This window comes from Balaenoptera physalus (genome assembly GCF_965194825.1).
Source record: "Balaenoptera physalus genome assembly, chromosome: 13".
Lineage (NCBI taxonomy): Eukaryota > Metazoa > Chordata > Mammalia > Artiodactyla > Balaenopteridae > Balaenoptera > Balaenoptera physalus.
In genome coordinates this window covers 98,032,189-98,056,731 of record NC_138892.1, presented here as the reverse complement: position 1 = coordinate 98,056,731, position 24,543 = coordinate 98,032,189, and the positions used below count along the sequence as shown (strand labels likewise).

General features: G+C 47.9%; 1 protein-coding gene across 2 annotated transcripts in view; it reads left to right on the top strand.

Annotated features, from left to right (window-relative positions):
- The window catches only part of FAM234B (family with sequence similarity 234 member B), a 36,836-nt gene extending 12,323 nt beyond the window's left edge, over window positions 1-24,513 (top strand). Inside the window, exons 3-13 of one of the 2 annotated variants that reach the window (XM_082421991.1) lie at window positions 2,209-2,307; window positions 5,971-6,159; window positions 7,623-7,753; window positions 12,525-12,672; window positions 13,015-13,156; window positions 14,166-14,309; window positions 14,469-14,550; window positions 16,871-17,026; window positions 19,454-19,571; window positions 21,081-21,301; window positions 21,883-24,513. In XM_082421991.1, the coding sequence (XP_082278117.1) occupies window positions 2,209-2,307; window positions 5,971-6,159; window positions 7,623-7,753; window positions 12,525-12,672; window positions 13,015-13,156; window positions 14,166-14,309; window positions 14,469-14,550; window positions 16,871-17,026; window positions 19,454-19,571; window positions 21,081-21,301; window positions 21,883-21,888 (1,436 nt within the window). In that variant the 3' untranslated portion in view covers window positions 21,889-24,513. Of the gene's footprint in view, window positions 1-2,208; window positions 2,308-5,970; window positions 6,160-7,622; window positions 7,754-12,524; window positions 12,673-13,014; window positions 13,157-14,165; window positions 14,310-14,468; window positions 14,551-16,870; window positions 17,027-19,453; window positions 19,572-21,080; window positions 21,854-21,882 lie in introns of those variants that run through there. The other variant, XM_082421990.1, reaches the window with a different exon arrangement.
- Window positions 24,514-24,543: the final 30 nt, after the last annotated feature.

Here is a 24,543-nt window from a genome sequence, read left to right as displayed (position 1 = left end):
GTATCGTCTTTATCCATTCATCTGTTGATGGACTTTTAGGTTGTGGAGCAGGTTTCTTCAAAGCCCAACGTGGCACTTTGGTGTACTGACTATTTTGAGTTAAAGGCATTTGACCAATAGCAGGTGCAAGAGGGCCACTCTGACCTTCGATTCTTCCTGAAAGCAGGAGATGAAACTCCCAGGTGAAAGATGCCCTCCCTATTCCAGGAGGAAAGAACACTCTTATCACCAGAGACAGGAGGTTGAGGCAGAGAGACATTTGTACAAACAGACCTTGTTAGAATAACTCTCATCTTCCTGTAGTTCCCTCATATATTTTAGTTACTTTTCCAGTCGCCACTCTTTGTGCAATGCGGGATATAAACACTGCGGCCTAGCCACGTCTTTGGGTCTTCATTTTAACTGTGGAGACTCCCATGCACATGCACAATTTTACTAAATAAAATTTGAGTGCTTTTCCCTTGTTCATCTGTCTTATGTCAGTCTCAGCTAGAAACCTTAAGAAGGCAGAGGAAAAATTTTCCCTTCCCTACAGTATGCCCACGCCCCTGCATCATCTTGATCTAGAAACATTTTCTCTCTGACCCTTCTCTGATCCCAGCTGAATTAGCTTCTGATGAGTTTTTTATTCTCATCTTTACTTTCTCTTAAGGCGAAACTGGGTGGATATGTCTTATGATATGTTCCTACACATAGAATGTCTCTCCGTCTCTTCCTTCCTTTTTTGTTTTTTCTAAGTTAGCTCTTGTAATATTTATATGCAGCGTAAAGACTAGTAACGAATTCTTGGTGTATCCACCACCAAGTTTAAGAAATAGGACCTTGTAAAGATCTTTGCAGTTCCCCATGTGTCACTCCTCACCGTATCCCCCTCTCCCTGCCAGAGGGTCCTCCTCTCCTGAGTTTTGTGTCGTTATTCCTTTACTTGCGTTTAAAGTTTTACCACATATATACGCATCTCTAAATGATATGTTCTTTAATTTTGCCTGTTTTTGAATTTCATATAAATACTGATATAATCATGTAGTTGTCTGTGACTTGCTTTTTTGTTCAGCATATTTAAAGAATATGTTTGAGGTTTATCCGTATCAATGTACTGTCACTGGAGTTTATTTTCACCAGTAATTTTCCATGGTATGAATGTCCTATGATGTATCGATCCACTTTACTGTCAATGAGCATTTAGGTGACTTCTGTTTTTTAAAAAATAAGTAATGCCACTAAGAAGGTTCTTGTGCATGTTTCCTGTTGGAGTGTGTAAGGATTTCTCTAGGGCATAAACCTGGGGGTGAAATGGCTGGGTTACAGGGTATGTGCATGTCCATCGCTAGGAGTTTCTGTTAAATTATTTTCCGTAGTGGTTGTACCAGTTTACACTTCCACTAGCCATGTGTGAGTTCTCTCCGAATTTGGCAAGCATCCTCTGACTCCACACTGTTTGGAGGTGTGTTGGGGGGGAATGACACTACCTACCTTGTCACTGCCGGGTCGAGATGGAGGTCCAGGCTCCCGTCAGGCCTCTGCTGACACCAGGGCTGGGCGGCTGCCCCATTAATGCTCGGTGGGGATAGAACCGTAGGCTTCCCTCGTGTATGGAGACCTGAGTGCTGCTAGGTGGGGATGGGAGTCCAGCCTCCCCACCCGGCCTTCTCTGACCTGATGCTGGTGGGGTGAGGGGGACCTTGTTAACAGCCCGGCAAGGGTTTCCTCTTGGCCTTTGCTATGGGGCTGGCTGGGACCACAGTTTTATCTGTGGTGTTTGGTTGGAGTAGAGCAGTTCTTGTGGAAAACTTTTCTGTCTTGCTAGGCTGTGCCTTTCCTGTCCTTTGGCTGGGGACCAGCTCTTCTGGGGCCTTCTGTGTGTCCCTGTTGGCATTTCTGGGTTGCCACCTTCTGCAGCACCCTGTCTGGGATATGAGGCCAAAGAAAACCCAGGGGAGCCACCAGCTTGTCCTTCCTTGGGTCTCGCCATCCCCAGCCGGTCTGCCTTCTCTCCGCCTTCCAGAGTCTTCTCCTGTTTGTTTTATGTTTAACGCCCAGGGATTCTAGCTGTCCTTGGCGAGAGGCACGGGCAGAGCTGGGTCTGTGTATCTTATCTAGGACCCAGAAGTCTGCCTGGTTTTTATGGAGCATTCCCTTTCCAGCCTGGAGCAGGGAGCTGGTCTGTGCAACTTGCTGAGGACCCTGTGTTTCTCATGTGTCCATCAGGTGGGGACCTGTCTCCACTGGACCTGGCGGACGTGAACGGGGACGGCCTGCGTGACGTGCTCCTCTCCTTCGTGACATCAGGGAACGGGAGCACCGCTGGTAAGAGGGTGCCTTTGGAGGCCTCGGCGGGAGAGGCCGGTTGAGTGGAGGGTGTGAGCTAAGGGGACGCGCTGGGGCTGCCTCCTGAGCGGGCTGCAGTGAGGAGAAAGCCCTCGGGTATCCGGCCCACACGACGGGCCTCGTCGGGAGGCTCCTGCATGTGCATAACGCCTGGTTCAGGGAATCACAGAGCACGAGAGCTGGAGGGCGCCCCGGTCCAGGGACCAACCTGAGACCCAGGGAGGAGGTTCCACGGCCGCACGCCTGCCCTGAACAGCACCAGCACCTAGGCTGCTTGAGTTTTCTCCGAGTCGGTTCTCCCTGGCTTCTTAGATGATGATAAACACAGACTCTATCTACCTTCCCCTCCCTGGCAGAAAGCTTTTGCTCACGTTCTAACATATCTTTATACACATACCTCTTGGCTGGGTGTTCTCCTTTGACCCCGTCTGTTTGCTCTTCCGTCTCTGCTCTCCATCCTGCTCTCCGCGGGACAGGAGGCTGACCCTTACGCATTACGTCAGGCCCCAGGCCTGCAGACTTCCACTGGGTTTGGCCAATGGGGAGCACAGGCCAGAAGCTGGAGGAGAGGAAGAGAGTGACCGGAGGGTATTTATTCCCCTGGCTTCCCTCTGCCCGGGCCACCTCAGGCTGGCCACATCCTTGATCAGAGGTCACAGCCTCTCTCAAGGTGGTCCTCTTACAGGACTTTCTTTTTCTGCATTCCAGGAAACTCTTCCTCCCCTTGTCTCTTTGGGCCTGGGCGTGGCCACAGTTCTGAGGGGCTGTACTATCTCTTGTGGTTTCCCTACACCTCGACCACATCTTTGTAAACAGTCTGTTTATTAAACCTCCACAACTTACCCTAATTGAGTGAGCTGGGTTTTTTTTGGGACCCCAGCTGATACATGTCAACTGCAAAAAAAAAAAAAAAAAAAAGTTGCATTTTCATTATAGGTACACGGGGGCTTTTGGTTTGTCCTGCAGCCTCTATTTAAGTGGATTCGAACTGAAGTCTGTAAACTGATACAGGAACTCTGGTTTGAGGCTGAGGATGCCCTACCAACTGTTTTTTAATCATTCAGGCCTTGGAATAAACATTTAGGTGTGTTATAGAGAATTCTAGGCTGCATGCCTCTCTGATGTTATTAGAAATACCTTTCTGGGGCTTGTGTAATATGCAGAAGCAATTTGGGCATAGATTTGTTTATGGGAAGAAGCTCCAGCCTAGAAATTGACTTTTATGTGATTCAACCTTAATTATGTTTTTTTTCTGCCTCTGACTCATTAGCCTTTGAAGTAAAAATTTCCCCCATCCACTTGTAGAGATTTTTTTCAGTCATTTGGTATTTTACATGGTTTGCTACATACCAGGACTCATGATGGCAAGGCCATGAGTTTGGACACAATATGGACCAGCCTGATTTGGTTATAGATTATAAAAATAATAGTAGCGCTAACACACACATGGTACTTTGTATGTGCTATGCACTGTTGTAAGTACATAACATATTATGAACGAATTTATCCCTCAGTGTACCTATAATGTGGACTAATATTATTATCCCCGTTTGCAGTTGGGGAAACTGAGGGGTAGTGAGGTTAAGGAACTTGGTCAGTCTCACAGCTGGTAGTGGCAGAGCTGGGATCCAAATGGTATAGCCGGGAGACTCTGGAGTTCCTGCCCTTGACCCTTACGTCAAACTGCTGTGCCCATAACCCCAGCCAGTGGGTTCAAAGATCTGTGCCACTGAACATGAGGGGCATTGTGTTTCTTATTTGTTTGTTCATTTGTTCATTCATCCAACAACCTGCTGCGCATCTCACATAGAGCTGCACTGCTTCTTTTGAGCTAAACGAGAGGAGTGTGGTCTCTGCCTCAAGGAGTCGTGGTGTGAAGGGAAAGGGCTGACGCATCACCACCGGGAAGAAGACGAGTCACGCAATTGATGTGGAGTCGATAGGGTCATGAAGGAGGAAGGAGAGCACAGTCTATTAATCAGAACATCCCTGGGAAGTCCGGGGGGTAACATACATGGCTGAGATTTGTCATGTAAACCGCTGCTTCTGGCAGCAAGGTCTGAAAGGGCGAGCCAGTTTGTCACTTGTTTTTGGGTTGTATGTTTAATTAGCAGTTCTGAGGAATAGGTACAGTGACGCTCTAAAGCCTACATGTCCTTATCCTTATTAGCTGTTGGCTAGAAGTGAAAAGTGGAAGTGTGTGAGGTGGGCCATATCCCTATCCTGAAAGTGAATGTGAAACTGGCAAGAGAGAAAGTTATTATTCTGATAGGTTAATTGAGTGCCATAAAGGATTGTTAAAGAGCTGAGCTGCTCGAATCCTTTGCCAGCTAGGTAGTGAGTTTGCCCAAGTATTCTTTCTTTGGGGCCAGATCAGCTGATTCCCTGGAACTCTAGACCAGGAGGACCTCCTGATCTTTGCTAAGTATAATCTTCAGGGTTTTTTGTTTGTTTGTTTCACTTTTTGGCCGTGCCACTCGGCTTGTGGGATCTTAATTCCCCGACTAGGGATCAAACCCGTGCCTGCTGCATTGGAAGTGTGGAGTGGTAACCGCTGGACTGCCAGGGAAGTCCCCAGGTTTATTTTATTTAATTTAATTAATTTATTTATTTTAACATCTTTATTGGCGTATAATTGCTTTACAATGGTGTGTTAGTTTCTGCAAAGTGAATCAGTTATACGTATACATATGTTCCCATATCTCTTCCCTCTTGCGTCTCCCTCCCTCCCACCCTATACATATGTTCCCATATCTCTTCCCTCTTGCGTCTCCCTCCCTCCCACCCTCCCTATCCCACCCCCCTATCCCACCCCTCTAGGTGGTCACAAAGCATCGAGCTGATCTCCCTGTGCTATACGGCTGCTTCCCACTAACTATCTATTTGGCTGCTTCCCACTAGCTATCTAGTTTACGTTTGGTAGTGTATATATGTCCATGCCACTCTCTCACTTTGTCCCAGCTTACCCTTCCCCCTCCCCATATCCTCAAGTCCATTCTGTGGTAGGTCTGTGTCTTTATTCCCGTCTTGCCCTTAGGTTCTTCATGACCTTTTTTATTCCCCAGGTTTATTTTTTAAAGAGATTGTTTTCTGCTCTCAGGGAGCATTTGCTAGCGATGATTAGAATTCAGGTACTTTGCTTCCTGCTCTATACATATTCTAGATCAGTGTCAATTTTCTGAGCCTAGCTGTGCCTCCCGTTTTTTTTGTTTGTTTGTTTCCAATCACTCCTTTTCCATATTCTTGATTTTGCTCCTTTTATTCAGAAAGCACTTGGCTGCTAGATATGCTTGGCGCTTTGCAAAGCACTGAGGATGCAGAAATGAATGTGACAGGCTTTAGCCTTAAGGATATCCCTGTTTAGCGAGGGCTAAGATGACAGACACGTCAACAAGTGTGTTGGGAGAGTAGAGGTGCACACGGGTTGCCTGGAGGATGTCGTCTTACATGAGAGATGTGTTGAACAGATGTGACAGGTACTCTGTTTGCAGACCTTGTTGCCAGAAATACAGGAGGGAGCTGAGCACACAGGTCTGAGTTGCTGCCTTACCTCTATTTCCTTTTGGTTTTCTAGCCCCCCGCTCATCTCTCCCTCTTATCTCCTCTGCCTCCTGCCCTTTCTTGTCTCTTGTGTGCTTTTAGGTGTCTCAAGGCCACCTGCTGTCCTCGTGTGCCTTTCCGGGATGAATGGCAGTACGCTCTGGTCTAGTCCCCTCCCCGAGGAGGCCCGAGATATTACCTGTCTGGATCTAATGCCAGGGAGAGTGACCGAAACCGTCTGCCTTGTGACGGGGACACACAAGATGCTCAGCGCATTCAACGCGACATCAGGTAAACATCACTGACTGCGGGGGCTTCGCTGGTGGTGCAGTGGTTGAGAATCTGCCTGCCAATGTAGGGGACACGGGTTCTTGCCTGGTCCGGGAAGATCCCACATGCCGCGGAGCAACTAAGCCCGTGAGCCACAACTACTGAGCCTGCGCTCTAGAGCCCCCGAGCCACAGCTACTGAGCCCGTGTGCCACAACTACTGAGTCCGCGTGCTGCAGCTACTGAGGCCCGCGTGTCTAGAGCCCGTGCTCCGCAACAAGAGAAGCCACTGCAATGAGAAGCCCGCGCACCGCAATGAAGAGTAGCCCCCATTCGCCACAACTAGAGAAAAGCCCGCGTGCAGCAACGAAGAGCCAACACAGCCAAAAATAAATAAATTAAAAAAAAAAAAAAAAAAGATCACTGACCATGAGAGATCCCTGTTCCTGGGAGGCCTAATCTCAGGTTAGAACAGTCTGGTAGGGAAGGGACCGTTGCACTCTCCCATGGTGGGAGGTCTGATTTCCTGCTCTGCAAGGTGGATATTAAGGGAAATAAGGAGAAAGGGTTTGAGCAGAGTGAGTAATAGATCCATGGTTCAACCTGTTTGGTGATAGGATGGGGCTAAACTCAGTCATCCAAACAGAACCTATCCCAAGGCTTTCAGTTTCTAAGTAATCTCTCTTCTCTGTTCTTTGTATAGAAGACCATGCAGCTTTTTCTCTTTGTATTCAATATTTGACATACAAGTGTTCACATGTAAACTTGGGCATTAACCACTGAAAAATATGCCAGTGAAGAAACTAAGGTTTGTGGAGGCATGTTGATTTGGCCTCTTTTATCTTTTTATCACATTCAGACGTGTGACAAAAGGAATGGAAGAGAATCAAATATAATGAAGGCTCCTTACAGAGTCTTATACTTCCAGTATGCTCGTTAACCTTCGACTTGAGTGAAGCTGAGTAAAATAGCCTCCTTCCTAGTTGTAAAGGTTGGAGTTTGGGAGTGGGGTTCTTCTGAGTGAAAAAAATTTGCGTGTGAGTTAACTCTAGCAATGAATTCATCTTGAAAACCATTTATGATTTCTCTACTTACATGAACACATGGTAGAAGGAGCGAGTTGGGCTTCTGTTTGGCTGCCCCTGGATGGTTCCTTAGGAGTTGGAATCATCTCTAACAGATCAATTCCTCCATCCCAGACAACTGGGCTCTTCTTTCTTAGAGAGTCTTCAGCATGTCCATGTTACCTAAAAAATCCAGGTGTGAAGTTATTACATGGGCTTGTTAGCCAGATACTTGAGGATTTCAGTGCATACTCCCTGCTCCATTTCTCCCCAGTAAGATAAAAACGAAAGGAAAAAGTGTGTAGGAGTTGCTGTCTGTCATTCAGCCTGTTGAGTCTCTTTTCTGGCCTGGGAGCATTGCATCTGCCTTTTGCAGAGGCAGAAATTCCTAATTGTGATGAGTGTACTTATCTTTCCCCAGGGAAAGCCATTTGGACTTTAGACCCACACTACTTATCCAACGGTACCCTGGCTGCCCCAGGCGTGGTGCTGCCAGACCTGGATGAAGATGGCATTAGAGATCTCGCAGTTCTGGCCATTGGGGAATTGCAGGTATGCGCCATGTTAGGTGGTCCTTGTCTCTAACAGGGAAAGTGTCAACTTTGGTCGTTTCCTAGTATCATTATTAGAAATGCTGCTTGAAACCTTCTCATTACAAGGGCTTAGGTTTAAATAAATTCTCCTTGTGAGATTAAGTGAATAAATTACCATTATGAACCCATTTTCCAGGTCCCATTGACCGACATGGCAGAGCTTGGGAGCCAGATAGGTCTATGTTTGAATTCCTGCTCTACTGCCCTGTGGCCTTGGGCAAACCACAGAGCCTATCCCAGCTCTGGTTACTTCGTATGTAAAGCGGGGGTGTTATTCTACTTGCAGGATGGTTATGAACATTAGAACTAACACATATGAAATGCCCAGAGTGGTGCCTGTTTTTCACCAAGTATACATATTGTTGGTTTTACTATGTATATTTAACTTTTATTGCAACTATAAAACAATGAGACAGACGGATAGAAAGCTCATAAGATATATATAGAAAAAAATTGTAAGTCAAACAAGTAATAACAACAGCAACCAAAGAAAGAGTTGTCGTTTAAGCTGTGCCTGCAGACTTTGCTTCTGGTACAGTGGTCCCTAAATTATGCTTCTCAATTATGCTTTGCTGGAACTCCAGTGACCTGGAACTAGTTATTCTCTGCACAGATAAAATAATAGTAGTTTTTTTTTTTCCCCGTAAATCACAGGAAAGAATATATTAATGGATAGAATTATCTCAATTTTAAGTTTTTATTCCTGAAGCTTTTCTCAGAGCTTCTGTCAGACTTTCTCTTAGACTTTTTCTCAGACTGTCTAGTGTGAGTCTGCCAGGAAAGGCTCGTGGACAGCAGTCAGCCAGGAATATCTGTGGGAAAATGTGGCTATCGATCGTTGTGCCTCATTTGATAGCTGATTTTAATTTTACTAGACCTTGTTGTGATTTATGTAATGTATATATGGAGTGGAGTTACAAAATCTGCAAGTAAAATTATTTAGAATGGAATTAAATCTATCAGTACTTTACGGTTTTCTGTCAAGAGCACCATGAACTAACTCAGCATACTCCACCAGTCACAAGTTTCAGGAGCCCTGCTCTAGTGCCTCAGATGATACCTTATGTTTGTGAGGTGAGAGAAAAGAAGATAGATAGTGAGGGACATTTCCGAAGGCTAGTGGCTTTTCGGGGTCCTTTCTGTTTGTTTTTCTTCAGCTGGTCTCAAAGTAGACTGAACCAAAATGTCAGGAATTCTCCACATAATCTTTTTTCATTCCAGTCACTGTGAATAAAGAGACCTGGGAGTAGGGAACATTTTAATGATTACATACATCAGGGAGTGATTCTCAGAAGGTCCTAAAGTGGAAAGTATGGGGAGTTTCTTTTTTTTTTTTTAATTTAATTTTTATTTTATATTGGAGTATAGTTCATTTCCAATGTTGTGTTAGTTTCAGGTGTACAGCAGAGTGATTCAGTGATACATATATATTATATCCACTCTTTTTCAGATTCTTTTCCCATATAGGTTATTGGGTTTTTTTTAATCTTTATTGGAGTATAATTGCTTTACAATGGTGTGTTAGTTTCTGCTGTATAACAAAGTGAATCAGCTATACATATACATATATCCCCATATCCCCTCCCTCTTGCGTCTCCCTCCCTCCCACCCTCCCTATCCCACCCCTCCAGGTGGTCACAAAGCACCGAGCCGATCTCCCTGTGCTATGCGGCTGCTTCCCACTAGCTATCTGTTTTACATTTGGTAGTGTATATATGTCAATGCCACTCTCTCACTTCGTCCCAGCTTACCCTTCCCCCTCCCCGTGTCATCAAGTCTATTCTCTACGTCTGCGTCTTTATTCCTGTCCTGCCCCCAGGTTCTTCAGAACCTTTTTTTTTTTTTTTAAGATTCCATATATATGTGTTAGCATACGGTATTTGTTCTTCTCTTTCTGACTTACTTCACTCTGTATGACAGACTCTAGGTTCATCCGCCTCACTACAAATAGGGGAGTTTCTTTTAAAAGGAATTTGGTTGTTAGCAGAAGCATAGCAAGACAGTGAACAGGTTTATGTGTCCCGAACAAGTTGAAAACTCTTGGCCTTGACATCACATCTGTCTTCCAGCCAGCGGTGGTGGACGGGATGAGAGTTCAGGTCTGACTGAGGGACCCTCCCGAGCAAGGGGGCTGTGTTATGGGAATGGCTTCTCACCTGCTTCTACTCTGTGCCTTTTTTGGTGGTGGAGGGAGGGGATATGGTGGTGGAGGGAGGGGATATGGTGGTGGAGGGAGGGGATATGGTGGTGGAGGGAGGGGGTATGGTGGTGGAGGGAGGGGATATGGACTAGTCTCCATTCTGCCTGGAAAGTGATAGACAAGACTAGAAAAATCTTGGAGAAGTGGTGGGTTCAGAGCAGTGGCTTCATCTTCATACTGACTTTTCTGACCTCTGTACCAGCAATAAAGAACCTGAGGGATGTGTCTGCTCCGAGCTGCAGATTTGGAAGGAAGAGTTAGACGTATTAGGCCTATGATACAGAGGGGCGGCATTCTTAGATCTGGGGCTGGAGTGAGGCGGGCCTGGGACACCTGGACACGGTTGGGGTTAGAGGACAGATCTGGGCTGGCATGTCAGTGGGAAGGGACCTCAGAGGCCGTGAAGTTAACCCCCTCACACTGTGCTACAGTCGCTGATACACTGTTCCAGATACATTGGCACCCATTCCCTCTGAGTCCTCAGGCTGATGGCAAGAGTGTGCATTTGTGAGACAGTCCATTTTGTTCTTGGCCCACTCTAGAAAATTCTTATTGGTGAGAAATCTGCTTTCTCATAGCTTCCATTCATGGTGCCGGCTTCAGCTCCATAGAATACTCTGAATGAATCTAATCCTCTTTCTACATGAAAGCCCTTTTGCTGGAAGCCTCGTCCCTGTAAAGCCTGCTATTCTCAAGGCTAAACAGTCGCAATTTCTCATACTGTTCCTCATGCAAAATGATCCAGACCCCTCTCTTCCTTGATGTCTTTCTTTTTTCACTACACTTTGTCCATATCTCTTTTATAATATGGTACCCATAAATGAAAACAGTATTCTACTTGTAATATAACCAGTTATATCAACATAAGGAAATTGTTGCTTCTTTTGATATAGACTCTGTATATCTATAAATGCAGCCAAAGGCTGTGATAGCCTTTCTAAGAATCAGTTTTTGTTTATAACCCGTTAAAATACCCACGTCTTTTTTCCCTACTTCTTTCATTTTTTTTTTCCTTCCAGTTTTATTGAGATATAATTGGCATACAGCACTGTATAAGTTTAAGGTGTACAGCATAATGATCTGACTTACATACATCATGAAATGATGACCACAGTAAGTTTAGTGAACGTCCATTATCTCGTATTGATACAAAATTAAAGAAATAGAAAAAAATTTTTCCTTGTGATGAGAACTCTTAGGATTTACTCTCTTAACTTTTGTATATAATGTACAGCAGTGTTAATTATGTTTATCATGTTGTGCGTTGTATCCCTAGTACTTATTTATCTTATAAGTGGAAGTTTGTACCTTTTGACTGCCTTCATCCAATCCTCCCTCCTACCACCCCTCCCTCTAGTAACCACAAATCTGATCTCTTTTTCTATGAGTTTATTTGTTTTTGAAGTATAACTGACCTACAACAGTGTGTTAGTTCCTGCTGAACAACTTACTGATTTGATATTTCTATACATTTCAAAATGATCACCACGATAAGTCTTGTTACCATAAAATACCCACGTCTTAATTAATGGCCTAATCTTTTCTTCCAGATTTTGACCCATCTTCCAGTCTAAGACTTTCTGGAATTTTGAGTTTGTCAAACAGCATATTACCTATCGCTCTCAGCTTTGTGATAAACTTGAATTCTGTTCATTCAGGTCTTTGATAAGAATGATGAATAGGAATGAGATAATAGCTGGGTGCTGTGACATTCCACTGAAACCTCCCTCTGGGTTGGCATTGGCCCTTTCTCAGGGTACACTGAGAACCACATTTCTTTATCTTGTCCATAAGAATCCATGATGATAAACTCTGTCAAAAGCTTTACTGAAGTCAAGATATCGATGTAGTCCTTATATTTCCCAACCAGTGACTCTATTCCCAAAAGAAAATCCTCTAGCGCAGGGGTTGGCAAACTATGGCCTGCAGTTTGTTTTCATAAAGTTTTATTGGGATGCAGTCACGCCTGCTCATTCATGTATTATCTATGGCTGCTCTCACGCTCGAGTGGCAGAGTAGAGTAGCTGCTACGGAAACCATCTGGCTGGCAAAACGTAAAATACTTACTGTCTGGCACTTCACAGAAAAGGTTTGCTGATCTCTGCTTGATGGTGAGGTTGATAGTGGCCAGGCCAGATGTGTATGTCATGATGGGAACACACTGCTTGCGCTGATTCTCCTGGGACCAAATGTTACTGGGGATTTCTGGGTGTGGGGGTAGAGACCGGGGGTCGGCTCTACTCTGTTTAGCTCTAGGCTAGAGTTCTTTGCCTCAGGAGACTGCTTGTCAGCAACAACTGTGCTTCGGAGAACTTGCCCGAGCTACCATCTAACAAGGGAATGGGGCATTTGCCCCACTTTCTAACTTCCAGGGAAGTAGAACGAAGTGGGCTTGGCTTTGGGCTTTCCAACTTTGGGAGGTGTTTCTGACCTCTTAGCTAATGAGGAAGCAATGACTATCTAGAGAAACGATTTGATTCGGAAACGATAAGTCTTCTATGGACTCAACCCCCGTCTTTCACTTCGTCAGCCAGATCTGTGCTTTCTGCTGGTGTCTGGCCGGACAGGGAGTCCCGTGGGCCGACCCGTGAAGTACAACATCGTGGGAGTGGGGAACCTGATCGGCCCTCAGGTTTACATCACCACCAGCGGGGCTGCCTACATCCTGTTTGGCTTTGGTAAGAAGCAAGGCTCATTTTTGCTACCCACCCCATGGGTGTATGGCGAGGCCTCCCTGTGTGACATAGAGAAAGCCTGGAGTCAGAAAGCCTCGAGTCACTGACACCAGCCCTCTGTCACCACCTCTGCCCGGGCCCCCTGCCGCAGGGCACTCACTCTTCTCCAACGAGAAGCTCTGCCCAGCGTCCCCTTAAGCACTTCCCCACTCGTTCCCTTCTGGGCCGGGCGGGCTGTGTTGGACCCATCCACCTGCCCAGGCTCTGGGTCTCTTGCTCCCATCCTCACCCTGGAAAAGTGCTGTAAAGTTCACCTTCTCCGTGTTGGTTCTTCTGTGCTGCTAGGAAATATCCAGGCTGTCGCCCTGCGGGACATTTTTGTTCAGGCCCAAAATCGAGACAGCTTACCACCTTCCCTGCAGATAGACGAGCCCGAGTGGGAGAGGCGGAGATCCATCAACCTGTCTGAGCTCATTGACATTTACAGGTGGGCAGCGATCTGGCCCCGTCACAGTGAGACCAAGTCATTGTCTGGCTGGGCTGGTGAACACGTGGGCAGAGGTTTGGGGGGAAAACAGTGCTGGCCTTCCTATACCACCTTCTGATCTGGTTAAGGGGAGTTACAAGTGCTCTTCTCTTGGTGACATAAAGCGTTGACGTCTACGTGTGGGTGACCATGGCGTGTGATCACTTCGCACGTAGGCGGCGAAGAAGGATATTCGTTTGGCGTGGCAGTCAGAGCAGGGCAGGGTGAGGCTGGGGAACCTCAGGTAGGGAGGTAGATTGATTTAACACAACTGCTTGTAAAACGGTGCGGAAGGATCGGCCTTGCTCTTCGCCCGTATTTTTCTCTTAGTTGAAGAATCACTTTGGCAGAAGCAAGGGCAGCATCCATGAAATCTCATTTTTTTTTCTTGTTTATTTCTTAACTAAAAGCATGTTGTTTGTTACCTACCGTGGATTCTACTCATTTCACCCCAGGCCTGGGTAATAATTGTCTTCGTTCTTTTCCTCCCAGAAGCTTCAAATCATTTTCTAGCATTTTCTTAGGCAGTATCACATTGTGTCAGTGCATTTGACAGATGTTAAATAGAGTAGTCCCGGTTGTACAGAGGGAGAAGTAACTGGATGAAGTGTAAGGCGCGAGCAGCTGTCCGAGCTTAATGACAGTTTCAAGCATCCTGTCCCGACCTCCGTCTCCTTCCCTGCCACTGTCCTCAGCTCTGTTCTCTTTCCCAGAGCATCCAGTGTGAGATGCACTTCTCCTGTCAGTTCCTTCTGAACTTGCCTGAATTTTCTAGGGCTCCTTGGTTTCTAAAGAAACCAAGAAAAGGAGATTCAACTGCAATTGCAGAGTGCCCTGCTTGACAAGACACTGGTGGAAGACAAATGCGAGGGTCTATACAAACACGTACGCCGAGAGGAAGAGCCAAAATAAGCAGGGCAGGAATCTCATCCAAGCCTGAGGCTAACTGTCGGGGTCTTGTTTAACGCAGTGATGGGGTGGAGCTCCTCCAGGTGGTGAAGGTGCCGGATTCCAACAGCAGCAACCTCCTGATCACAACCAGACAAGGCCTCGTCCTGCTTCAGGGGCAAAATCTCACACCTTCCTGGACCTTGAGCCTCCAAGGCCTGCGCAGGTGGGCAGTGTGCTTTCTGTTCCACTTGCCCGCGTTTCAAAATCGCCCGGAATGATTGCTTGATATCTGGGGCTAGTGCAAGGGAAGGGGGCGGGAAGGAGTTAGGGTCTCCTCTTTTTCTCCTTTACTTCTAATCACTCACGTTGTTCTCACTTGCAGCCAGCCTACTCCTGGGTATTTCACGGATGATGAGACGTTAGACTTCCTCCTGCAGATACCGAATGGAGTTGGGATGAAAAAGGTAAAACCTGGGGACTCCAGATCAGTCAAAACATATATCCAGTGTAAACTTGGTGTCCAGCCCTGCGCTAGGCATCGTGAGAAATAAAAAGAACCTAAAATATGGTCTCTTCCTTCAAAGAGCTCCAAGTCTAGCTGAATGGATAAAATGAAAAGTCACAATGCAGTGCTAAACTCTACAGCATCAGAAGCTTTTCTAGCTGCCCTCCTTCCTATGCAGGAGTTCCTTCTGGATTCTCAATGTACAGGAGCCTTCTGAAGTCTCTTGATGGGGAAAGGCAGGTATACATAAATGTACTACTTCAGTACACATACTCTTAGATTTCACAGAAGGTGGGCTAGCCGGGGTGGCTGGGCTGTTACGGAGGACTTCATGAAGGCGGGAAAGGTGAGCAGAGCCTTGCCGCTGAACTGCGTTTCTAGAGGAGGGTGGTCAGGCAGGCATGGGCAGGAGCTCCAGCTCCCTGAGATAGGCGGTAGGGTGTGTTCCAAGGACACAAATAGGTCATTCTGATTTTATGTCAGGTTGTATATTGTGAGGATTTAATGACTGGATAGACAGTTTTCATTCCTTTAACATTACAGGCGGAATTCGAGTTTTAAAAATTTCCTTTTTTTTATAATCGACTGAGCGTTTTGGTTTATCTTCAGCGTGAAATATGTATTTATATACGATTGTACCCTGTTCCCTGAGAGTGACTTCAACAAACACTTAATCACTGCCTCTCATGTATGCCAGGTTCTGTGCCAGGTGCGCAGATGATGGCTGTGGAGACACAGCATCAATGGGAACAAGCCACTGCCTCGTGTGGTTCAGTCACCGGGGTGCCTGTACCTCGTATGTCGTGGTAAGTGCTGGAACGGAAGTTCGCACGATGCCACAGGGACGTGGGGAGCAGCTGGAGTGAAGGGTGTCAAGAGATGCTTCCCGTCGGTTGGGGGTTAGATGTGCAGAGTCACGAGAGCAGGGAAGAGGTTTGCTGGATGGATATAGGAGGCTGGGCAGAGGGGCCTTCCTTACAGAGCGGTCAGGACGCGCTCAGCTGGTGGAGGGCCTGAAAGCCAGGCTGCGGAATTCAGATGAGGCGTAGAGCCTAGGGTTATTTAGTCACGGGTAGGGGACAGATCCGAGGACACAAGTACCACTTCGGGGAGAGTCTTCCAGCAGTGCTAGACAGGAAGGAAGCAGTGTCTGAGTGTGTTTCAAAGATAATTCAGGTAGAGACTGACATGTCCGTTGGCTTTCCCAGCAGGATGGAGGAAGAAGGGTACAAAAGGGGTTTAGTCCCTGACTTATTGGTGTATAAGACCACTTGCCTTCATAGGGTTGTCGTGACAGTTAAATGGAATAATACGTGTCACTGGCTAAAGTGTTTTAGTGCAGTGTCTCTAGACTTCTTTTCTCCCCGAGACTAATGAAGGGAATCTTGCACTGCTAGCCTGCTTCCTCTCTGCTTGCTCTCGGCGAAGCAGAGTCTGATCCTGGGCAGAGAACGGCAGGCCCAGGACGCTGGGGGCGCAGGGAAGGGATTGTCGAAGGGGGTGCAGGGCAGAGACACTGAGGACAGAGGCCGTGGAGATGCTGGGGCTGGAGGTGATGGGCGAATTTCTCGGGGATTTTGGCAAAGGAGAGGCTGTTTTGTTCTAGAACTGTGCGATGTGAGGTATTTGGGGTGACAGGAGATACAAGTGTTGCCGGGGATTATAAATCTAATCCCCTTAATTATCCCTTGAGAGATGCAACTAAGGAGTGAATTTTTCTCTTAATTTTATGTTTTTGTGCCTGTTCAGACTATGCTCTTTTAAATTTGAGACTCCCTTTGGGCTGAGCTGCACCTGCCAGGACGCACAGGACAGAGTCAAACTTGTAAAGCTTTTAGCACAGGGGACGGGACAGAGCTGTCGCCAAATCATGTTCCCCGTAATCGTGGCAGCTGCATCGCTGGAGGGAAGGGGCGAGGGTCGGGTTTCAGCCCCTCCACGGTGGGATGGCTGCTCCGTCCAGGACTGTCCCGAACGCAGAATAATCGGCGTCACTTCCTGTCCCTGAGCCTCCATCCCCTCATCTGAGGACGCGAGGAGGCCTAGATGATTTATAATGTCCCTTCCCACCTGGGAAGGCTGCAGTCCTTTAGACTGTATCTAGGGTCCTGGGCCTAGTTGCTATTTAACGCTCTCTGAACACCCCGTTGTTTGCATCTGGTAAGCTCCGCCTGTTAATGTATGTGTTATTTGCATGTCCGTGGGTTTTTGTTTGGGAGCCCTGTGTTTTCCGCTGTCTCTCTGAGGATGGCCTGTATTCACCGTCTTCTCTTCTGCAGGTGATGGTGGTGGATGGGGCCTCTGGCCTGGTCGCTTGGAGTTACAGCGTTCCGTGTCACATGGAAGAAACCCCAGCCACCTCAGCAGCCGCTGTGGACCAGAAGTCTGTCTTCCTCTTCTGGGCTGAAAGGCTGTCAGCTGCATCGCCCAATCCTGTGAGTGAGCCTGGGAGGGCCCCTGTGTCGCTTCGTCAGATGGCAGCAGCTCTTCGGGCTGACTGGGTCCGGAGGTGTTATTAGACCAGCCGCGCTTCCAAGCAGTTATGGGTAGAGGCGAAACAGCCCTCAGGTGGGCAGGGCAGGAACCTGCTTCCTTCTGAGCTGTGCTCTGTCTGCTCTGCCTTTCCGCTGAGCAGCGAAAGCTGACAACGGCTCCCAGCTACTGGCTCCATGACAGTGGGAGGCGTAGGTAGAGGGTGAAGTCTAGACTCATATTAACAGCTGATTCCTATGTGCTGCAGGTGTTGAAGAGAAATAACCATGCCTGGTCTGCAGTGGGCAGGGAGGGTTTCATGGGGGCTGAGGCTGGGCTTTGAGGTGAATAAGCTGAGATTTCGGAAATGGGCGGGGCCGCAGGGTGGCAAAGCAGAGGGGGCGGGGACGCTGGGCTGAAGGTGAGGGTTCACCTGGGGGATCACGGGAGAGAAGCTCCGATACACGGAAGGTAGGTTTGAGAATGTCTTAAATGCTGTCCTGCAGCACTTTAACGGGGTTGAGGAGGCACGGGGCCACCTCTACAAGGTGCCTGGGGATTTTGAGTAAGACTCACCCTGATGGAGTCCAGTTAAACACAGCTGACCAGCACCTACTGTTTGCCAGGGACCTCGGGGTAAACTAGGAACAGTGCTGCCCGCTGCAGGAGAAGACGGACGGTCCCTGGCGATCGGGTGGCCTGACAGAGGGGGAGTCCTGCGTTCATCAGCCCTGTGCTCTAGGACTGAACTTTTTTGGGCCCCATGCTCTTTATCCGTTAATGAAGATGCTCATATGGTCCCTCGCTTTCGGATCAGATTTCCATAAATGGTTGTCCTAACTCTGCGGTTCCCTGACATATGAATGTGGGCAATCTACCTAACATTTAACTTGCTGGTTTCCTCCTTTAATAAAATGAGGGGCTCGGATCAGATGACTCTCAAATGTAAGTGTCTATAGATGACCACAAAACAAAGACATATTACCAATGCTGTAATAGAGGTACACATAGGAAGTTTAGATGGAAGCAGAAAGGGAGGGGGATATTCATTTTGTTGGGGACGATTAGGGAGCTTTTCTTGAAAGAGGTGGCATCGAGTTGGGGACCTCCGGACAAGAAGTGTTTTAATGTGTGGAAATGGGCTCACGAGGGAGACGTCTAAGGGGGAATAAGATTGGCCAAGGTCAGGTAAAGTCAAGTGAAGCATGTGCTTGTTTCACAGACGTTCTTGGAGCGTGGGGTGCATAGGCATATAATCATAGGAGGCCAAGGAAGGCAGATTGGGGTTGAAAGGCATAAGACCTTGGTTTTCATGCTAAGGAGTTTGGGCACCATGCCATAGGCAGTGAGGAGGGAGTTGGGCTATTTTCTTGTCATGTTAGCTGAGCTGATGCTGGGATCCTGAGGTGTGTGGGAAAGGCCTCTTCTGCTCTGTGACAGTGGTGGGAGCGCACCACGAGCTTCCCGCACACGTGTCCCCTCCCCTGCTGACAGTGTGGAAGCAGGGCTGACACTCACTTCAGTTGTGTCGAGCGGGGGCTACTCTTCATTGCGGTGCGCGGGCTTCTCACTGAGGTGGCTTCTCTTTGTTAGGGAGCACGGGCTCTAGGCGTGCGGGCTCAGTAGATGCGGCACACGGGCTCAGTAGTTGTGGCTCGCGGGCTCTAGAGCACGGGCTCAGTAGTTGTGGCGCACGGGCTTAGTTGCTCCGCGGCATGTGGGATCTTCCCGGACCAGGGCTCGAACCCGTGTCCTCTGCATGGGCAGGCGGATTCTCAACCACTGCGCCATCAGGGAAGTCCCTGATGTGCATTTTTTTCTGCCATCGAGGGTCAGGAGATTGACACTCAGGCCTTGGAATTTTTATTTTACGATTAGTGAGTTCTGTTTGGTCCATTCCTGTTTATTTCAGGAACAGATAAGATTTTTGTGATTTTTTTTTAGCCTGACTCTTGCGATTGGCTTCAATATCCAGTGAAAGCAAGTGTCTTTGGCTCAATATTTTTTTTATATGCAGATTTCGCCTCCACGAAGCCCCCTGCCTGCTGTCGGGGAAGAACTTGTTCCTAATACTCCATTGGCACCAGACTGCGAGGGCCCCCATCAGTTTCTCTCCTGGGGCATGCCCATTTCCGTTCTTCCTTTCTTTTTCTCATGAGGGAGAAAGCATTTTCTAGCTCTAGTGGTTTGAAGAAGTTAGTGTTTAATCAGTGTTTTCAGCTCTTTGAAATGACATGTCTCTCGTATGTGGGAGTTTCTCTCAGACACACCCTCACAGTTGGGATCGCAGGGGATGAGTAATCACCACCGTCTCCACCACCCTTTCATCTGAGTGACATTGTACGCTAGTGTGTGGACTGACCTTTGCTGTCACTGTTGCTTGTTGTCAGGATGTCGTCCCGGGAACCGAGCCACCCAGCCTTCACCACCTGTACCTCCTGCATCCAGCCTTCCCCTCCATTCTTCTGGATCTGGCCAACGCCACCGGCACCGTGACGGCTTCAGAGGGTAAGTCCCGGGGACGGTGGGGTCTGTGTACACAGAGGAGGGGAGGGGATGTGCTGGCCGTGGTGAGGGTGACTCCGTCGTCCCACCGAGGGGAGGGTGTGTGCCTGCAGATGACGGCAGGACGCGTGTGCCGAGCTGCTCCCATGCATTCCCCCTGGTGGCCCTGGTGCCCGGGGCCATCGCCTGAGAGCGCCCTCTGGGGGCAGCACCCGGCTCACGGCGTGAGGACCCCCAGCCTCCAAACATGCTGGAAGCTGCGGGGCAGTGTTGTCCCATCCCCAAGGGTCCACGGAGCTAATGTTTCAGCAGGTGTTTGCTCAGCATCAACCATACACCAGGCGCAGTGCCCGGGGCTGGCAATACAAATCAGACGAGTTTCTCGACCTTGTAGGAGCTTAGGACCTGGAATTCACTGCAAAGGATAAAGCAGAGGCAGGATGTTTCCTCAGGGCATTCGTTTAGGCTCAGTAGAGACTTTCTTTGGACTAAAGTGCACATGACCATCGCATAGAAACTGGCGCCAGGAGTAAAAGGGAAAAAGGAAAATCACCCGTAATCTGACCGCTCATAACCGCCGTTAACATTTGGAAGTGTTCTACTTTATATGTGCATCTAAATAATATCATAGAACAAAACTGGGATCACATCTTAGACACCTGTAATGCAAAGCCCTGGAAAGTCGGCCACCACAGCTAGTCTGGGATCGTCCGATGGTCCCTTCCTTGGAGGGTCCCATCCCACACTGGCCTCTGGGAGTCTGCAGTCCTGCTGGGGCCGGCCAGGCCGGCCACAGTTCCTTTCTTCACTTCTTTTCCGTATTCCCTTGCCATTCAGAGACTTGCTGTCTCCTTACAAACTCGTTTGCCTTGAAGGTGAGGTTGGTGCTGTGGCTGTGGGCCCACTGGGCTGCACTGGGAAGAATAGCTTATCTGGAACCTGCAGGCACTCCTGCCCACTGGCTTTGTGCGCGGCAGGGCCGCGGTGGGGAGGCGTGAGTTTGCAAAATCCTGTGACTGGACCTAAATGACCTCTTTTTCAATAGTAGCATAAATTATTATTCAGTGAACGTTACGTAATGGTAATTAAGAATCGAGACCATTTTTATTACAATACCTGGTTTATAGATGAGGCAAAATAAACACTGGCTGTGTACATAGCTTATGCCACCAGGTACTGACAGTCTAGGAATTTTCAGAATTTCTAGTTTGTTGTACTCACTTTTCTACCAAGTTGTCGCCACAGTTGGCCATTCCTCTCACTTCCTGATCTGGGGCTTTCTTAGAAGTAGCTTCGGAGAAGCACAGGTACAGAGGCTGAGAATTTGCTGCTTTGCACCCCTGGGCACCCATTGTCTAGTCAGTGCCTTGCATTGATCAGGTGCTCAGTAAACTTCTATGAATTAGCGAAGGAGGAAATGAGTGAATGAATCCAGTTGCCGAACCAAACCACTCTCCTGTTAGCTGAAGTTTTCTGTCCTTTTTAACTGCTCTTGTTTTTGTCTTTCCTCAGTTGGGATCAACGACCTCTGGAAAGATGCCTTTTATGTTACCAGGACAACAGGGCCAAGCTCTGAAGGGCATCCAGCACCCCTGGTGGTCAGCAAGCTTAGTCTGCGGTGGGCACTGATGGAGGGCCAAGTGGTCCAGCTAAGGGAGACCACCCCCAAAATTGGCCGCGGGGAGCTGCGAAGATTCCTCTCTAGGATAAAGTTCGTTGACTCTCCCTACCAGGTGAAGAGCTTGTGAAAGAAATGTTTGGTTACTACTGAGGGTTGAAGACACATACTACCAACCCCAAGTCTGCTCTTTAGAAGATTTGGGGAGTGGGAGCCTTCTCGAGTAGCCGGGTATCAGGAAACAGTTATTTTCAACCAGTGTTATTTTGTAAGGGTACTTCATGACCATGAACTACTACTCAGTTGTTTTGAGCTGGAAATGGTACCATCTCTCTTAGGAGACATTTGGAAGTGTGGGCTCCTGGCTTTTACTGTTACTCCTGGCCTTTCCTGGGTAAGGGCTCGTTGTGCCAGCATTGTGCAGGGCTTGTGGCAGTTACATACAACAAAGAATTATCTTGCTCAAGATGCAACCCTCCCTCCCACCCCTCTGAAAATACTACGGTCTAGTTCAATGTTCAAGAGTGTATCATGGAAAAAGATAAAGTCTCTGGGCCTTTCTGGAGGGACACTTCCAAACCACTGGGGCTAGACAAAAGCACAGGAAAATAGAGGGATATTCTGACATTTAGGGTCCCTCCATGTCTCTACCGTGAAAAAAATTAAAGTCATTGATACTTGCACTCTTCTCCCTAGATCTAGGCTGCTGGACTCTTCAGTTTCAGAAGAAGTGAACTGAATGGTACCGTCTCTCTCCAGCTGGAGAGGACGACTTCTGTCACCCACTCCACCACCTCTGCGTGAAGGTTGCCAAACACTTTGGAAGGCACTTGGAGGTCTTGGATCCAACAGCACGATCCGTTTGGCTGGGGTGCTGCCCTTCCAACCCCCTAATTAACCCCTCCTAGGTGTTCTGTGTAGATAGTTTGGAAATGTGAATCTTGTGTTATTTTTTGTGTGTCTAATTTATGAACCCTTGCTGGGACATTCCAGTGAAGTCCTTCCCTGGAACATTTTGTTGTGTGTTACGCCCTGATTGTGTATCTCTTGGTGTGGTGATGAAACCTTCTCTAGATAAGTATGTCCTAAGCTCCAGGGACCCAGGTTCTCATCTGTCCGAAACACATCTGGTTGGTTTGGGCCTCTTGAGACTCCCAGATAGCCTACCTCTGACTTGGAGGGCCCCTCAGCATTTCTCCCCTCCGTCTCCCCCTACCTGTACCTTGGCTGCAGTAGCGAGAAAGACTGACACGGGGGTAGCGCGAGCCACCCAGAATCCTCATCTCTTCCTTGTTTTGTGGCTCCTGTCTCCTCTCTCCTCACATGTTCCTTTGCTCTGTATTCAGTGACCATAACAATAACCCTGTTCCTATCAGAAGGGGAGCAGGAGAAGTTTAAACGCCCCACCTCTGACAAGGTCCATAGGTTATGACATGGTTCGGGTGGTTCCTCCAGTCATGACTGTTCCCACCGTGGTCACTTCGGACGTGCTTAGGTGTGCACCGTCCACAGCTTAGAGGAAAACTCAAGTCAGGAATGCCTGAGGCTGGCGGCCTCATCCCCTTTATCTCCACCCTGCTTTCTCAGCACCTTTTCCTAGTGGGCGTCCTCCTTTCTGCCTCTCATTTTGCTCTCTTTTATTCAGGGATATTTTTGCTTTGCTTGCATGAGAGCAAAGCTGTTTCTGGACTTTGGCTTCTTGAGTCCAGCATGCAACCATTCTGCCCTGTACCCTCCCTTCCTTGTAGAGCCTTTGAAGCAGAGTATTTTGAGAATATGTCTGTGTAAATACTATAGCTTTTATGAATGGAGTAGTTCTTTGCGATTATCTCCAGAGCTTGCTTCTTCCTTCTTCTGTATGGATATGTTACTTTATCAGGTTCTCCCCTAAACTTCTAGGTCATTGTTTCTATTTTGAGAAAATGTCTATGTAAATACTATAGCTTTTATAAATGGAGAAGTTCTTTAGAATTATCTCCAGAGCTTATTTCTTCCTTCTTCTGTATGAATATGTTACTTTATCAGGTTCTCCCCTAAACTTCTAGGTCATTGTTTATATAACAGAGAATCGCTGTTCTTCTCGAATAATTTTGATAGGTCATCCCTGAGCGCACTCAGGTTCTCTCTTTACTTGAGCCCGTGTCTTTTTAGATTGTGTTACTAAAGAGATTCCAGAAAATCGGGATGCCAGATTTAAAAGGGTATGTCTGAATTGCCCATTGGTAGGCATTGTGACGTAAAGGGAGGTTGGTAGCCAGAGCTGTAAGCAGGCATGTTGCCTGGCCTGGAGACTGGCCTCGCCAGGTTTCTGCCCCCTTCCTGCCCCCCGCCCCGCCGCCTGAAGTCCCTGAAAGCAAATTTGGTTTCAACACTTTGGAAGGCACGTGTGGGTCCAGCTTATTGTGAACTTGGGAGAACAATTAGGAGACGCCCAAGAGTATGGGATTGATTCCAGATTCACTTCTAGGGTTTGAATCTGCCTGGGTAGAAGGGCGTAGGATCTAGTTCAGTCTAATAGAGAATTCTAAGGACTGATTCATAGTCAACCGAATACCTGAAGCCTGAGTGGCGGCCTGGGCTGGGCCACCTCGTTCTCTACCACATGGAGGCTTTCAGAGCTGCCAGCCACTTTAGGCAGGAGTCAAATGCCAAGTTGTTTACGGAGGATCTGGTTTGGGAGGACTGTTTGGGGCAGGAGACTATATTTATGCTGGGTGAGTCCCAGAAATACCTAAGCAGCAGCTAGGAAAACAGCGTCCCTAAATTCTTTGTGGTGTGTTTGCAGACTAGCTTCACATAGATTGTTTGGACTCTGACCGGTTTGAATCTCTCTTGCTGAACACAGGACGCAAGCTCTAGGTTTCTTCTTCCTCCTGCAGCCAGTATAGGGGGAGTAAGTGTTGACCGAAGATCGAGGAAGCTTCACCTGATTGGTGTGGGTGCTGGTCTCTTGTCAGATGTGTCCCTAAACTTCCTTCTCCTCGCAGGCAACCCCCCAGCCAGACGTCAAAGATAGGAAGTGCTCCTCTCTTTCGGGGTTGCCAGCGGAGCCAATCAAGCACTACTTAGAGTATTGACTTCAGTGAATGCCAGGGTGTTCCTTCTCCCACTCTCTCCTCTTTCCTTCCCGTACAAGCCCTCTACCCTAGACGATATCCTCCCCACCCCCAGAGGGACTCTGCTGCCCCGTCTAGTGTGGTTGCCCCCCCCTCGAATGTGAATGGCCGCCCTTATTGCCTGTGTTAAAGAAGAACCAGCTGGTACGTTGTCAGGAAGCGCTGTTTAAAATGTGAATCGTTACAGAACAAATAAACACTGTGTATAGGAGCATACATGTGTGCTGTTCTCATTCTTCTC